Source organism: Lissotriton helveticus, chromosome 9 (assembly GCF_964261635.1).
Source record: "Lissotriton helveticus chromosome 9, aLisHel1.1, whole genome shotgun sequence".
NCBI classification, from domain to species: Eukaryota; Metazoa; Chordata; class Amphibia; order Caudata; family Salamandridae; genus Lissotriton; species Lissotriton helveticus.
The window spans coordinates 978,149,797-978,165,689 of record NC_136070.1 but is presented as its reverse complement, the minus strand read 5'-3'; the positions used below and the strand labels follow the sequence as shown (position 1 = coordinate 978,165,689).

General features: G+C 51.4%; 1 protein-coding gene across 7 annotated transcripts in view; it reads right to left on the bottom strand.

Moving 5' to 3' along the window:
- The window catches only part of DCAF1 (DDB1 and CUL4 associated factor 1), a 928,365-nt gene that overhangs the window by 518,556 nt on the left and 393,916 nt on the right, over positions 1 to 15,893 (bottom strand). For all 7 annotated transcript variants that reach the window (XM_078661275.1, XM_078661278.1, XM_078661277.1 and 4 more), the window contains one exon: positions 13,441 to 13,565. In XM_078661275.1, coding sequence (XP_078517401.1) covers positions 13,441 to 13,565 — 125 coding nt within the window. The remainder of the gene's footprint in view (positions 1 to 13,440; positions 13,566 to 15,893) is intronic.

Here is a 15,893-nt window from a genome sequence, read left to right as displayed (position 1 = left end):
ATTTTGAACATTTGGGAGCCAACAGACCTACCAGCGAGGGGGAGGCACTGGGTAACGCTTGGTCAAGTGGTAGCTAAGCGCAACATTGCAAGACAGTGGGGGGCAGTCCCGCCTCCACGACTCACCGAATGGAAGCGGGACATGGACTGGTGCATGCTCCAAGAAAAAACGGTGTATACAGCTCAGGGGTGCTCCAAAAAATGGGGGGAGGTATGAGACAAATGGAAAGATTACAGAGGCAACATCTGTGAACCCCCTCAGCCTCGACAGTCGGTACTTGAGGTAGATGTATAAGTGATTGATCGTACTACTGTCTTTCTGCCATGACACTGATGTAATGATGTGAACCTTGTATGATCCTTGGTGCGTCTTTGTCCCCCTTATGTGCAACTTTGTTGGCCGCTGTTGGTCTTCAACCTTAATAAAAAGATTTGAAAAAGAAAATGGAGAGCAGCATAAAGGGCTCTAAGTTTGAGTCACTCTGGGCCAATAGCAATATCAGATATATGGGGAAATGCCTAGCCCTCGACACATGGATAGAGAGAGGCATCTCCCACCCAGACCAACTAGAAGAAGGGGGTTACCCCACCACGTTTGCCGAACTGAAATCTAGGCATAACCTAGCAGAAATGGAGCTCTACAACTTTCTGGAAATTAAATCAGCCCTATCCAAAGCCACACTATCGCCTACCAAACCGTCAATCTCACAATACATGGCAAAAATAAAAAAACGAGGTATCCAGGTATCGCACCTCTGCAAACTTCTACGCTCAAACTCCACCAAACTTAACAACAAGACAATTACATACTGGATAGGACGAAGCAATAACGCACTTAATGACCAAGAACTGGCTATATTATGGTCCTCTGCCTCACGTAGCAAAATCTCCCCGGTACTATCACAAACAAAATTCTGGTTACTCCAGATGGCTTTCTGGACCCCTGCACGTTTATTCTCACTAGGCCTCAGGGAAGATGACCTATGCAAGAACTGTAGCAAGGAAAAGGGAGACCTAGCACATCTCATCTACTATTGCCCAACACTCAAAACGTTCTGGGAGAAAATCTTTGTTTCCATAAATAAAGCCCTGGGCTGCACACTAACAGCTGAATTGTCCTCCCTCGCCACTGCATTCATGAACACAGAACTAAGATCAGATCATGACAAAGACCTACTAGACCTGTTGCTGACTGCGGCAGTGAAAATGGTCCTGGCCAATTGGAAGGACACAACTAAGACCTCATACAAAGGCTGGGTAAACTGGATGACGCACCTCAGAGGTGCAGATAACATCGCACTACAGAATTCGCCCTGGAGGCCAGCAACCAGGGGATGTGGAAGTCACTTGACACGTACCTACACTCCTACGAACCCCCAAGAAGCCACTCTGGTTAGGGAAACATATATCTTAAAGTACCTGAAAATACTGCTCTACAAACTACGTTTGGCTATCCTTGTAACAGAAATGCTAATGTATCTGCTTATATAAAAATTAATAAAATACTCTGAAATAAAAAAACATAATAAAATGGATTTGATCTAATAAAATTAAAAAATAGATTTTCTGTGTAAGAAAATACCAGTCTAGAGGCTTTAGCACAGTGCGTTAACAATCCACCCTTAAAAGACTGCTGCCTGGGGGCGTGGCCAAGCAGCATGGCCGAAAGGACGTGAGCTCCTTCGGCTTCCTGCCGGCCGTCGCTTTAATCCAGAATTTCGGATCCTTTCAGTGCCCTCCGGCGTGTAATCGGGGTGCCCACGAGTCCGGACTGCGCTGGGCTCTCCCCTGCCCTGTATCGAGACGGCTGACGACCGGGTCGGAGGAGCCCTCGGCCCAGTCTGCCTGGCGCCGGACCTGTGTGTACTCGAGGCCAGGGACTGCGGCCTAGCCCCGGGCGTCGGACCACTCCGGACGCGGGGGGACCCACTCACAGCGGGGCCCCCGTGCTTTAACTGGGGCTCCGAAGTGGTGTCGGGGTCTTCTGGCGACAGGGGGCCCGTGAGGATTGTCCCTGCTGCATAGAGGTTGGCCCGCAGTGGAGGAGGCGGCCAGCCTGCCCCGCGGCGGGGTCTCTGCTAATTGAGGCCGAGGATTGAGCCTGGGGTTGCGGCGCGCGAACGGAGGTCTACCGGGGGTCCTGCTGCCATCGGGACCCCCTGGGTGAAGGAACAGCGGACTGAGGCCTGAGTGGCGTGGACCTTATCCCGGGCTGCCCTGTGTAAAGCCGCCTGGTGTGGAGGGGCCCACTGTCATCGGGACCCTCCGAAGTGATTGGGGCGCCGAAGTGGTGCGGGGGCCATCTGGCTGCCTGGGGCCCCATTCCCCATACCTTGGCTGAGTCGTCTGGCCCGGAGGTGAGGTGGCGACCTGTCCGGTCGGGACAGAGCCGCTTAAAATTGAGGCCGGGGACTGGGCCTACCACGGAGGACTGAGAGCGGGGTGAGACCGGGAGGCCCGCTGCCATCAGGGCCCTCCCGAAGTGGAAGAGGTGTCGGAGGACGGCGGATCAGCAGGGGCCGGGGCCCAGTTGCCCGGAGGCGGGGCTGCCTGTGCCTGGACCGGGGCTGCAGCTAAGGCCCGCGTAATGTGTCTCTCCTGGCACGGGGGACCCGCTGCAGCGGGGCCCTCCCACGGATAAAGGGGGGAAGTGAGATTGTGCTGGAGCGCTCAGGCGGATGGTGGCCCGGTGTGAATACCCTTGTGAGCGGCAACCTGAGGCGAAGTGGAGGGAGCGTCTGTCTGGCCCTAGATGGGGCCGCTTCTCCCTTAGACCGGGACCTGGGCCTGGCGATGCAGGTGGCTGACGGAGTGGTCCCGGGGGGCCCGCGGACACCGGAGTCCCTCTGAGTGGAATGGAGGACGGTGGCCGGCCGGGCCCTGGTCGGTCTGTGCATGACAGAGGTGGGTGTATCCTCTAGTATCCCACACACGGAACCTCCGAGAGCTGGAACCGGGGACTGAGCCTAGTTGTTCCTTGTGTCCCACTGGAACCTGAGACGCACACCAGCAGGTCTCCTCAGAGTCGGTCTGCACGCATGGGGAGTGCTTGGGTCGGTGACCGTGGTCCTGTGGGCCGGCCCTTGCAGGGCAGATTCACCAGGGAGGCACGGGCCGGCGTTGGATCTGTGACATTCTTGGGCAGTGGGGGGCCTGCATTCGATACTGTGGACCGGGATGCCTGGTGGCCGATACGTGTGGGACATCCAACTGCTTTGTTGTATCGAGGGTCTAGTGGTGACGTCGGGCCGCCTGAAAGGAACTTTGTTGAACTTCATGATGCGTAAGGACAAAACGCCTCGGGCTGTGCAGCCCAACACCATAACACAGTACACTACGCAGAGGCTCCCCTCTCAAAGACTCATCCGCCAGTCGGGGCAGGAGGAGGGGGATCCAGCACCCGAAGAGCCCTCACGGGCGGCATTGTTGAAGGCAATACAGGGGTCCCACTCGGCCTTGGAGCGACAGATTGAGACTGTGTCCATCGACATGAACCTCCAGCGAATGGACCTGCGCAAGTGGCAGATAAGGTCACAGATGCGGAGGGGAATATTACTCAACTGCAGGGGGAGGTAGCATCCCTCAAGAAAACGGTCTCACAACTTTCTGCCATGACGGAGGCCCTAGAGGGGAGAGCGGAAGATGCGGAGGGGAGAGCGCGCCGCAGTAACATACGCGTGCTGGGTATTCCTGAACGAGCGGAGGCAGGACACCCGGAACGTTTCCTTGAGCACTGGATCCGTACGGTATTGTGCCCTGAAGGTCTCTCAGATGTCTTTGTGATAGAAAGGGCCCACAGAGCGTTGGTCCCACCCCCAAGGCCTGGAGTCCCTCCGCGAGCCCTCATTGCCAAAATCATGAACTACCGCGACAGAGACTGCATCCTTAGAGCGGCAAGGGAGTCTAAGGCCCTTACGTTTGAAAATGCAAGAGTGTCCATTTTTCTGGACTACACACAATTGGTTCAGGAGCAGTGCAAGTCCTTTTTGGCAGTCAAACAAAAGCTCAGGGAGATGCATCTGCCGTATATGCTGCTCCACCCAGCGAAGCTAAAGGTCATATCCCAAGGGAAGGCACACTTCTTTGGAGCTCCTGCGGAGGTTTGGGAATGGCTCGAGATTCGGGGGGATGCCCTCCCTCCTGGAGAACGGGGGGAGCCCGTAGCACGTGGGGGACCAGACCGAGGAGGCAGCGCAGTCGGAGAAGACGTCGAGGGTCCCGTATGGATGAGAGTGTGGAGGGCGACCGGGTCACGGTGGGAGAAGATGGTTCCCTTCGCATGGGTTTGGCGAAATTGGACCGTTTGCCAGCGGCGTCTCGACCTTCCTCTCCTGGGGAGATCCTTGTACCAGGCACGTTGCAGCTCACTGCGGAGGTGGTTTACCCGACTAGTGCAACGACTCCGGAGACGGCTGAAGCGCAGGGGCAGGTGCCGGACGGACTATCGTGAGGAGGGGCCCTAGCGCTATATAGATTGCTGGACTCTGGACATGGTGCTTGACCATTGTTGAACAGTAAGGGGGCTATTGTTGATGGGGGGGCTCTGTATGATGCTGAAGCTCGGGCGGGGGGAGCGGGTAGGGGTTCGGGGGGCTGGGCGAATGATGGACTCCTTCATTGTCAGGGGCGGGGTGGTGTCTTCTTTTAGGTCCTGTTGGGAGGCATGGTGGGGAGTCGAGTGGGGGGTGGGGGTGGTTGTCTTCCCTTTTTTGGTTTCTGTGGGTGGGTTTAGTGGGGGTGACTGATGGGGAAGCTGTGTACGTCCTGGCACCAGCACGGGAAGGGCATATCGGCAGGTTTGGTTGTTGCTAGTATATTGCTCGTGGGTGGGGTTGGGGTTGGAGGGGGGCTGTTAGGGAAAGTTGTAGGCATCGCAAGTATGACACGTCGGGCACGGGACTGGAGGGACACAGAGTGCAGTATGGGGGGATGCGGGACACATAGGTGACAATGGGATACAAGTTTGTGAGCTGGAATGTGAGGGGGGTAGGTACTTGCACAAAACGTTACAGAGTACTGTCTTGGCTCCGTAGGCATAGGGTTGCGATTGCCTGCCTTCAGGAGACTCATCTTACTGAGGAAGGGGCGCAGAAGCTGGGTAAGAAATGGCGGGGCCAGATGTTCCATTCTTCTTATTCTTCATATGCTAGAGGGGTGTTGATTTGGGTGGCGCCTGGGGTCCCTTTTGCAGTCCAATATGTAGAGGCAGACATTCAGGGTAGATATTTGCTCCTTAGGGTTAAGTTGGATGGTAGGGATGTTACCCTTCTGAATACATATGCTCCGAATGTGGATGATCCGGGTTTTTTTCCGGCTCTACAGGATGTTCTGGTTGACGACTTGGGAGAGACGCTTTTTTGGCTGGGTGATTTTAACTTTGTTCTGGACCCGGTCCTTGATAGGTCTCTGCCACGGGAGGGCACGAAACCCCGAATGACAGTACAGCTTCACAAGGTTATGGAGAATATAGGGGCTGTCGATATCTGGCGACAGGCCAATCCGGAACTGCAGGTATATACCTGCTTTTTTCCCACTCATAATACGCACAGTCGCCTTGATAGAGTGCTGGTTGCTAATGCAGAGAGCAGCATGACTATGGAAGTGACACATCAGGCGCGCTTTCTGTCCGACCACTCCCCAGTGGTTTGTCTGGTGCGATGGGGAGCTCCGGTTTCCCGTCCCTGTACTTGGAGGTTCCCAGTAGATAGGGTAAGATTAGGTAACTAAGATGGCCGCCTGGTAGGAGCTCCTGTGAGGAGCTCCCAGTGCTGGGGATCCCATTTGGGCATTATCCCTGTTAGCACCTACCAGCACGACGGAACGAAAGTAGAATGAAGAACGGAACGAAAGAGTAACTGGATCGAGTAACTGGATTGACTAATGACCCCTGAAATGCCCCGCGATCGGACTTTCGATTCTGACACCCTCATCGCTGACGTGGTGCTGCTGAGCCGACACTGCGGACCACCCTGCCACCGGCCCTGCACTGGATCCAAGACGGCATAAGAGCGGCGCGTCACAGGGGCGGCTGAAACTCCAGGAGCCTGTTCCAGACAGCTCGACGACCTCGGAGGGCTGGAAAAGGTCCCCCGCTACAAGGCGGAGGAAGGCACTGGAGCTCGGCTGCTGATCCATCCCTAGGCTGCAAAGGAAGCCCAAAGGCATACACGGCAGCATCGGTGGGCACCCTCGGCAGCACAGGAGGGCTCCCCCCCCGCGCAGAGGCGGCTAAAGCTCCGTGAGCCTGCTGAGCCGGAACCGCCCGCCCGCTCCACCGCAGTGAGACGCAGTGAGTCTCTGAGGCTACGGAGGGCTAAGAAAAGCCGTAGCAGAGGAGCTACGGCGAGCACCAGAGGATTGAAAGTGGCCCCCCACCGTCTGCTCCACGGTGGAGGACGCCGGCTGTGACGAAGGAGCAGTCCCCCCCCCCTCTGCCTCCCCCCCCCCGCACCGCAGCACCGGAGACAGGACACGGGCTCATGAGATGGGTGCGCCCGGAGGGTATTGCACCGCCGCTGCCCAGGGGAGCGACTGAGGAGAGCCCTGAGATCAACAACGGGAGCGGTTCTGCGACAGAAGACTGAAGCCAGCCCCCATCGGCTTCGTTAGATACCGGGTGATTACCTCGCTGCGTCTCATGGTGATACAGGCTTGGAGCCATGATCTGATCTAATCTGTGGAGTTCAATCACAAGCAATTCACAAATTTTAGCAAATCGGAAGGGACTGAGACACTTTGTGGACTAATGCATTGCTGCTGAAAGACTCTACGGTCGGACTCAGGGGGCACACAGAGACTTGAGGTATTTGTATTTCTCCTACCCGCCTGCTCACTTTTAAACTACCTCCTCTGTCCAAAATGGCTGGAGCCATAAACCTGTAACCATAAATCCCCCCCCCCCCCCCGTACCTCTGTCCACGAGGCTCCTCAATCTAACTCCCCCACACAGAGATAAGCATTCCTCCCAGATAGCTGGAGCATTGCTGGCTCGGATGGAGGGTGAAACTCCTCCCCCTAGGCTTATAGTAATAGCAGCAGACAGAGGACTAATATCTCCACCTCCCCTGCAGGCATGAAGGAAAGGGGTTGCTGCTCTTCTATGCTGGCTAAGCAACAGCATCAAACAGAGGACTAATGTCTCTACCCCACCTATTTGGCGGACATATTTGACTATTCTCTCTCATGGGCGGATATCCTGGATTAGTAATTTTCTTCTCTATCTAAACACTCGCCAAGAATTAATCACCCTAGACTAATCACAACTACTGAGCACTGGGCTCAGTTAGGTATCTACACCATCTTGTGAAAGAATGCCTGCCTATTATTGTATTATTATACTTTTAACTATATTCTGAACATATGTAATGCACAGAATGCCACCTCATATATGCAAGAATGTCTGCCTATTGTAAGTACACGCCTAGCCTTACTCTGAACATTTGTAATGCAGATTGCTACACCATATCTGAAAGAATGTTTGCCTAGTTTTGCAGTACTGTACCTATACCTGTATGTTGAACATTTTTAATGCGCAGATTGCTACCTCATATACCTTTTACCGCAGTATTATTCTTCTACCTGTATTTCGAACATTTGAAATGCAATGCTACTTCATCTACCTTGGTTGTCAACTAATGTCATTTCTGATTTCTATGATTCTGGATTTTTGATGGTGGCACTACCCCATATATATATCTGGTTGATCACCAGTGACACTGTTGTACTCTATAACCTATTGTAACCTATTGTATGTATATGTTTCTCTGCACACTCTTACATTTGGGATACGCCGATTGATCACTAGTACTTCTTACACCGTGTAACCTATTGCATGCTTTTGTTTTTTCCTGCACATGTGTACCACTAGAGTGCATTCTCCTAGTCCCACCTAAACCATCATCGCAACATGGACCCCCCCCCATTCTCAGTCCCCATTACCCTCTCACCTCCTCTCTTAGCATAACTCCCCCTCCCCACAACATGACCAGTCCCAATTCCATTTCCCCTCCTACTCTCACTCCCCATTACCCTTCCTGCACCCCCACCTCGACTATCAGTCTCCCAGCATACACCCTGACCCACCCACCTACCATCATTGCCCTCACTCACACCACCAACTCCCACCCCACACCATCCACACCCCTCCCGCCCAAAACATCCCTTCTCCCTAACACCTTCCCGCACACCAACACAACGCACACCTCCTCGAACACCAGCCCACGCTCCCACCTGCACACAAATTTCCTGGTCAACCATTCCCCTCAGACGGCCGCCCCCACCTCCACCACCTACCCCACGATGGACAACATCATGGCCACCCTCACTCAGATCAAAGATGACATACACAACATCAAGGAACTACTCGCCACACACCCCATACGCCCTTCACCCACCTCCCCTCCCAACCTATTCCCTACCCATCCGGTTGACTCACTCACTCAACACGCCCCAAACCGGGCGTCAATACCCGCTCCTAGATGCAGCAAACGCCCTCGTCCCCCTCGTCGCCCCTGCAACACCTCACACAACTACACCTCCCCGCCCAACGGGTCCTCCATCCTTCCGTCGAACTCTCTCACTCAACCTTAATCATTTTTACTAATTGTTTGATTCCCACTTGCTTGACTTTGTAGCCATTTACTTGTGCCATTTACTTGTACTATTTTGTACACAGGTTGGCTCTGTAGCCACCTATTTGTACCATTTATACTATGTGACCTATTGATTTATCTGTCTGACTATGCGTTCCCATGTACTCCTCTTTGTAAAGCGCTCTGATATCCGCAAGGATCTTGTCCGCGCTATATAAAACTTTCAAAATAAAATAAATAAATAAATAAATATCCCCTGTGACTCCGTGGGTAGGGCACATGTCGAGAAGGCCCTAACAGACTATGTAGACCTTAATTGGGAGGTGGGAGACCTATCGTTGGCTACTAAATGGGAGGCCCTGAAGGTAGTGGTGAGGGGAGCCTGTATGGGATTGACATACGGAGTCCGGAAACAGCTTCTCAGGGACTTGCAGATGGCAGAGGAGGGGCTCTTGCGTGTCCAGACTGCGGGGTCTCCTGACGACCTACAGCGAATGGACGAACGGGTAGCCCAAGGAACGGTCCATGACATATTAGACCGTCTGGATAAGTACACCCTTGGCCAATATCGGCAGAGGCTTCATAGAGAAGGAGACAAATCGGGGCGACTGCTGGCCTGGATCCTCCGTAAGGAGCAAACCCCGGAACGCATTGTGGCTCTCAGAGACGCACATGGGACTGTGGTCCACTCGGAAGGGGCGATTCTTGAGACTCTTAGGTCCCCACCTTCAGCAGGTATATACTGCGGACCCGGAAGTCTCTGAGGCCTCTTATACCCCCTAATTGCAGGGGCTGACCCTCCCGTCTCTCTCCGCAGCCGCTCAGAAGGACTTGGATGCGGCGCGGACGAGGTGCGGGCAGCCCTCACCCGCCTGCCGCGCGCAAAGTCACAGGGTAGTGACAGATACCCGCCGGAGTTTTACCAGCAGTTCGGAGCCATGATGGCGCGTCTTTTGGTGCAGGTCTACGCCGAAGTTTTTGAGACCGGATCTCTCCAGTATGTCCAGTGGAGAAATTTGTATGATCCTTAAACCAGGGGTGGACAAGCTCGACCCTTCCGCATATCGCCCTATCACCATGATTAACACTGACGTAAACATTTTGACTAAGATATTGGCCACCCGGTTGGCCCCGCATATGGCGCAGTTGGTCCACCCGGACCAATGCGGCTTTATACCAGGGCGTAACACCGCAATGAATCTGAGGCGTTTGAACCATACCATACATGAGGTTCAGGGGTTGGATGACCATATGGTGCTCGTATCGGTTGACCTGGCCAAGGCGTTCGACACCGTGGACTGGGCTTACTTGCAGGAGGTTCTCCGGGTGGCGGGCCTGGGCCCAAACTTTTGCCATTGGGTCCGTATTTTGTACAGCTCCCCCAGAGCTCGGGTGAGACTGGGAACAGCACGTTCGGAGGAGAGGCAGTCCGGGACGGGGTACACGACAGGGGTGTCCCCTTTCACCACATCTCTTTGCTCTAGCGATAGAGCCTTTGGCTGTCCAGATCCGCCTGGAGATGTCGCAATGGGGCATACAAGTGGGTTACACGTGTAACATTGTTTCCTTGTATGCAGACAATGCCTTGTTTTATCTGAAGACCCGAGGGAGGCGCTCCCTGTGTTACTCAGTCAGTTGATTCGGTTTGGGGATGCGTCGGGATTGCGACTCAACAGACGTAAGTCTTTGATTTATCCGTTGTCGGGGTTAGGGTCGGTGCCCAGGGACGATTTGCCGGAGCTCGGGCTCCGTTGGGAGACGGATAGTTTTCGTTACTTGGGGATTCAAGTGGCGCCTACGGAGGCGAGATCCCTGGCCTGTAATATTGATGAGGTGCTTCAGTCCCTGTAGCGCTCCGTGACCTTTTGGAACACCCTCCCGCTGTCTCTAATGGGCCGACTTGCTGTTGCTAAGATGGTGAGGCTGCCGAGGACACTTTATATACTTCAAAATACGTTGTGTCCCCTCCCCCCTAGGGTCTTTCGTACACTGAACATGCTCCTTATGTCCCTACTTTGGGCGAACCGGCGTAGTCGGGTTGCCCTCCACACAGTGGTGAGATCCTATGATGAGGGTGACCTGGAGGCCCCACGCTTTGACCTATACTATTATGCTGCGCAGCTGCTGCCAGCCACCAGATGGTTTGCGGACACAGATGTCTGGGAGATGCAGCTGTTGGCGGGTAGAGCGACGGTGCAGGAGCTTCAAGTGGCGTTGATGAGAGGTAGGCGGGCAAGCGAGACTCTGCCCTACATCGTGAGGCATTCGGCAAACGTTTGGCACCGCTTCGTTGAGAGCGTGCTCCGGGCAGCACCCTTCCACAGGGACTTGCCGCTTTGGATCCTGGCGCCTGTGGTGTCGATGGAGCAACAGATGTCCTTTCGGGCCTGGCGGGAGGGAGGCTGTGAGACCCTGGCAGACCTATATCCAGCCGACACCTTCTTGACATTTGAACAGGCGGATGAGGCTTTCGCCGTGGGTAGAGGACAGTACCTGCATTATCAGGGATTGCGAGAGGTGGTGCGGTCACTATGGACGCAGTATCTGGAGATTCCCTCAGTGACTCATACCCTTGACATCATACTGTCTTGTGGCAGAGGACGTCATCTTATTTCCCTGCTGTATGCGGCCATGCGTAGGGATTCTGCCCCGCCGGTTCCCCCGGCGTGGGTGGCCTGGGAAGTGGATTTGGGCGCCCGGCTAGAGCAAGGTCAACGCATGCGAATAGGGGCCCTTACAAAGAAGGTTTCTTGTAATGCGCGCTTTAAGTTGATACACTTCAATTTCCTGCACCGCACCTATCTCACTTATATCTTGTTGCAGTGTTACTCCCCAGGTAGGAGCGATGTTTGCCCCAGATGTGGCGCGGGGGAGCGGGGTTCCTACACCTGGCCTGGGGTTGCCCAATGGTCCAGACTTTTTGGGGGAAGGTAGTGGAGCACATTGTTGCCACGACAGGGATCCGCATTACCGTGGCACCTTTACACTGCTTGTTGGCGTTGGTACCTAGACCAAAGAACCGTAAGTTGTCTTATAAATTGTTGCAATTGATGCTGGTGCTGGCCAGGTGTAGGGTGGCGATTACTTGGATGGGCCAGAGGGCCCCAGAGGTTCCCAGGTGGCTGAGTGACGTGCGGGAGTGGTCCCTAGCGGAGGAGACACATATGCAGAGCTGTAGAAGGGACGAGAAGCTGCAGGAGGACCTGTTGGCCTGGCACGTAATGTGTGCCACGATAGGGGTCTTGGAACACACCTCCCATAGTGATTCAGAAGGGACGAGTGGAGAGTTATTCACACCAGTGGGTTCAGGCACTGAGGAGGACGGTGGAGGTGGGGTGAGGTGTGGGACCTGGCCCAGTGCTCGCAGGACGCTAGCTGTTGTCTGATTATTTGCAATGTATCTTGGGTAACTATGTATCTCAGTGTGGCCTTCGGCCAACAAACCGTGCCTTAATGAGTCAGTCGATGTGCATGTGTGATGTTTTGATGCCAAATGGGGGGATGTTATTGTTTGCTTATTTTCCGCAAAATGACTAAAATAAAGTTTTTAAAAAAAAAAAAATTTAAGAGACTGCTGCCTTTAACACTCGATTTTCACAATACGAGAGTCAGGACTAGTTGCTTTGTCACAACTTTGCATTCTAAACAAATTACACCTATAGAATTCAGCATAACTTTTACCAGTGAACTGATAAGGCCTATATGCTTTACCACTGGCTTCACACCATAACCAACATTGGCCTATTCAAGTGAACATAAACTGACAACAATCATCCATACAGGTATAAAATAATAAAGTATGAAAAATACAGTTTGCAAAACAATGTACAAACCCTTTTAATAGGCCCTAACAAGAATCATCACAGAAAAAAGCCTTTGGATTATCAGAGAGGTGACCAAACCAAATCCCTTTCCTACTACGATACTCTGAGATTACGTGAACATAAATACCGGTTTACAGCATGCAACACACTTTGACAACAACTCACATTTAAAGACCACCTGGTTTTAACAAAGCTTTTCACAGTACATAAGCCAGGCAAACTGACTTGTTAACAACTTTTCATAATAAGCATATCAGACATATGGATTCGGACATAACTTTTCCCAGCGCACCAATCTGGCAAATTGCTTGTCACCATAACCAACTCAGGCCTGCTTCTGGGCGAAAGCTTTCCCACAAGCCACAGTCATAGAATTATAAAGGTCTGCAAAAATATGACTAATCAAAATACTATCTCTCCTAAAATGGCATAACAAGGTTTCTCACAGAACAAATCTATATTCAAACTTAGTCACAGAGCGTAATCAACACCAAAACCCTTGGCTACAACAGTAATCTATGAGAGTCCATGTAATCCTTCTCTAAAGGGCTTTCTTACAGAGTAATAACAATTCGCCTTTGAAATGGATTTGTGTTACCATATGCTATTCGCAATAAATAAATCAGGCCTCCTGCTTTTATTGTAACAATTCATAATAAACAAATCAGGCCAATCACCGTGGTCATTGGCTTGCAACCATAACCAATTGTGGCAAAAGTCAACAAATAAAATACAAGCACTTTTTACATCTTCAGCCCAATCAAATCCTGCATTCAGGGGAACCAACATGAAGGTGGCGTCTAAGCTCCTTTCCCAGCAGTATTCTGAATGCTCTTTTTGTGATGGCTGAGTTGTCAAGCCAAAACTAACAAGCTATTTTTCCCTGGCCAATCTTTGTACTAGCACTACACAACTAAGAACTAAGTAGACAGAAAATTCAAAACTCAAACTGCAATGTTCTCTTTTCTAAATAAGTGAGAATGATTTATCATGCCCAAAAGTTCCCATGTGGAGGCAGGTACTTACCCACAGTGGAGACTGTGGAGCCAGCATCATCAAGAACATCTACTGGCTCTGCCAGCTGCAGCTGGATCTTAGGTACCACAGTTAGGATAGCAAGGACATCCAAGGCATACCGCACAGTATCATTCCTGTAAAAAAAGATTTTTTTTAAATGAAAGCTCGGCCAATGGGCTTGCCTCTAGTTAAAATAGATAACAAAAGCTGTTCAATTAGACAAATCAAATTAGACAAATCAAACTAGACTCCCGTCTATGATAAATTCCAGGGAGAAAAACATCACCTAACCATTATAGTCACTGCTATGATTTTTCCTACAGTTGCAAAATAATAAAGGAATTCCAGGCTGATCCAACAGACCTCTCAGTGCCTGCCAGTGCAGTGTTAGCTCTCTACTTTGACACAAACATACAGCACAGCTTTGAGAGGGCAGAAGAGGGGGAAGACAGGCACAGGGGGTGGTGGAGATGGCTGGACCATTTGGGACAGTAAAGAGAGGTCATGCTATGTATTGCACCCCCACAACTACTAATTATAAAAGGATAAAAAGTGAATAATGGGATGGTTTTCATCTCTTGTGCAATTTCACCAATGAACTTAAATATAAGTATTTATTACTCCTTGCATCGTCATTGTTCTCAGTTCACTCCAGCTCGTGCACTCCCTCCTAGCGTACCTTTGTTCTGATGTCCTATACTGGAGGAAGTTAGTAATCCTCAAATGGAACTACTAATTTTTAAACTTAGTCCTAATCCCAGAGATCAAAGGAAGGGTGCATTGCTGTATAGACCACCAGGTCCGATTGGGAATTTTCCAGTTGTGCTAATAGAGGCTTTAGCACCATTTGTACAAGATAATCAGGATTTCCTCTTGGTAGGGGATTTTAATGTCCATAGTGAGCTAGAGGACTGTAAGGAGGCAAGAACTCTCCTAATGGACCTAGACTCCCTAGGGCTGAAAAAGATCAATGACGGCCCCACTCATGAGGCAGGCCATACGTTGGATCTGGTAATGTCCAACTCACCTTTAATTAAATGTATGCCTCCTGAACAAGTAGACTGGACAGATCATTTTATTTTAAAGTTCCACACTGCTACTAACAATAAACCTCAAAAGTGGAGTACTCTGGCCACTAAAAGGAGGCCCTGGCATAAACTAACGGTGGAAGCCTTTAGAGATCAGTACAAAGCTCCCCTGTATGGACTCACTACAGGAGATATAACAACAGAGTTGTACAGGTTTGACGAGGCAGTTAAGGATGCAATAAATAATACTATCCCCCAGAAAATCTATAAACCCCGCCCAGCTAAAAAGCAAGAAATCTGGTTTTCTGAAGATCTAAGATCTTTGAAACAAAAGACAAGAAAACTGGAAAAATTATGGAGACGGTCTAGAAAGCAGGAGGATAAAACACTCTATAAATCCTCTTCTAAATTGTACCATAAAGCCATCAGGACTGCGCGGAAAAACCATATTGCTGCACAACTTATAGAGGCAGGGAAAGATTCTAGAGTTTTGTATAACATCTTACAAACCTTTACCAGACCAGCAGCCTGTGAGACTGTTGAGGTAGCCACCCAAGAGCTGTGCAATGAGATTTCTACCTTCTTTATGGAGAAGATAGAGGCTATCTATGAGAAGATAATGGCCTCAAAGACGGCTGTGGGAACAAATAATAACAACATATCCCAGTCGAGTGTACTATCAGGACCACCTACTCAATGTCTCTCTAGCTTTCCTCTTATCTCTTTGGAGGAGGTAGTCTCATTGGTTGCACAGATCAAGAGTGGAAGTCCCTATGATAGCATTCCTGCCCGCATCCTGCCTAAGCTGGTAGAAGTTCTTGGACCAGAAATCCAGAACTTGATTAATCTTTCCCTCTGTACAGGGCAGGTTCCTATGGACTGGAAGAGGGCGCTAGTAAGGCCACTGAGGAAGAATACTACCATCCCCTGGACGGAGTTGGCGAATTTAAGGCCCATCTCTCTTCTCCCCTTTTTGGGGAAGATTATAGAGAAATATGTAAATCGCCACCTATCCAGCTACATTGAGCTAGTAGGTGGTCTGGATCCTTCTCAGTCGGGATTTAGACCAAGACACAGCACCGAGACCACCTTGCTGTCAGTCGCAGACGATCTACGCATGTTCCAGGATAAAGGTCATTCTGTTGTCCTGGTTCTGCTGGATCTGTCTGCGGCGTTTGACACCGTGTCATACGACATCATGACAGCCAGGCTAGTTAACATCGGCCTGGAAGGCAAGGCGTTGTCATGGCTGAGGAGTTTCCTGACAGGTCGTACCCAAAGGGTCACCCTGGGCGATTATCGGTCAGAGGAGTTGGAGATCTCTAAAGGGGTGCCACAGGGCTCTTGTTTGAGCCCTACTCTTTTTAATATCTACGTGGCCCCCCTAGCTAACATCATGAGATCGTATGGATTTATTCCAGTGTCATATGCAGA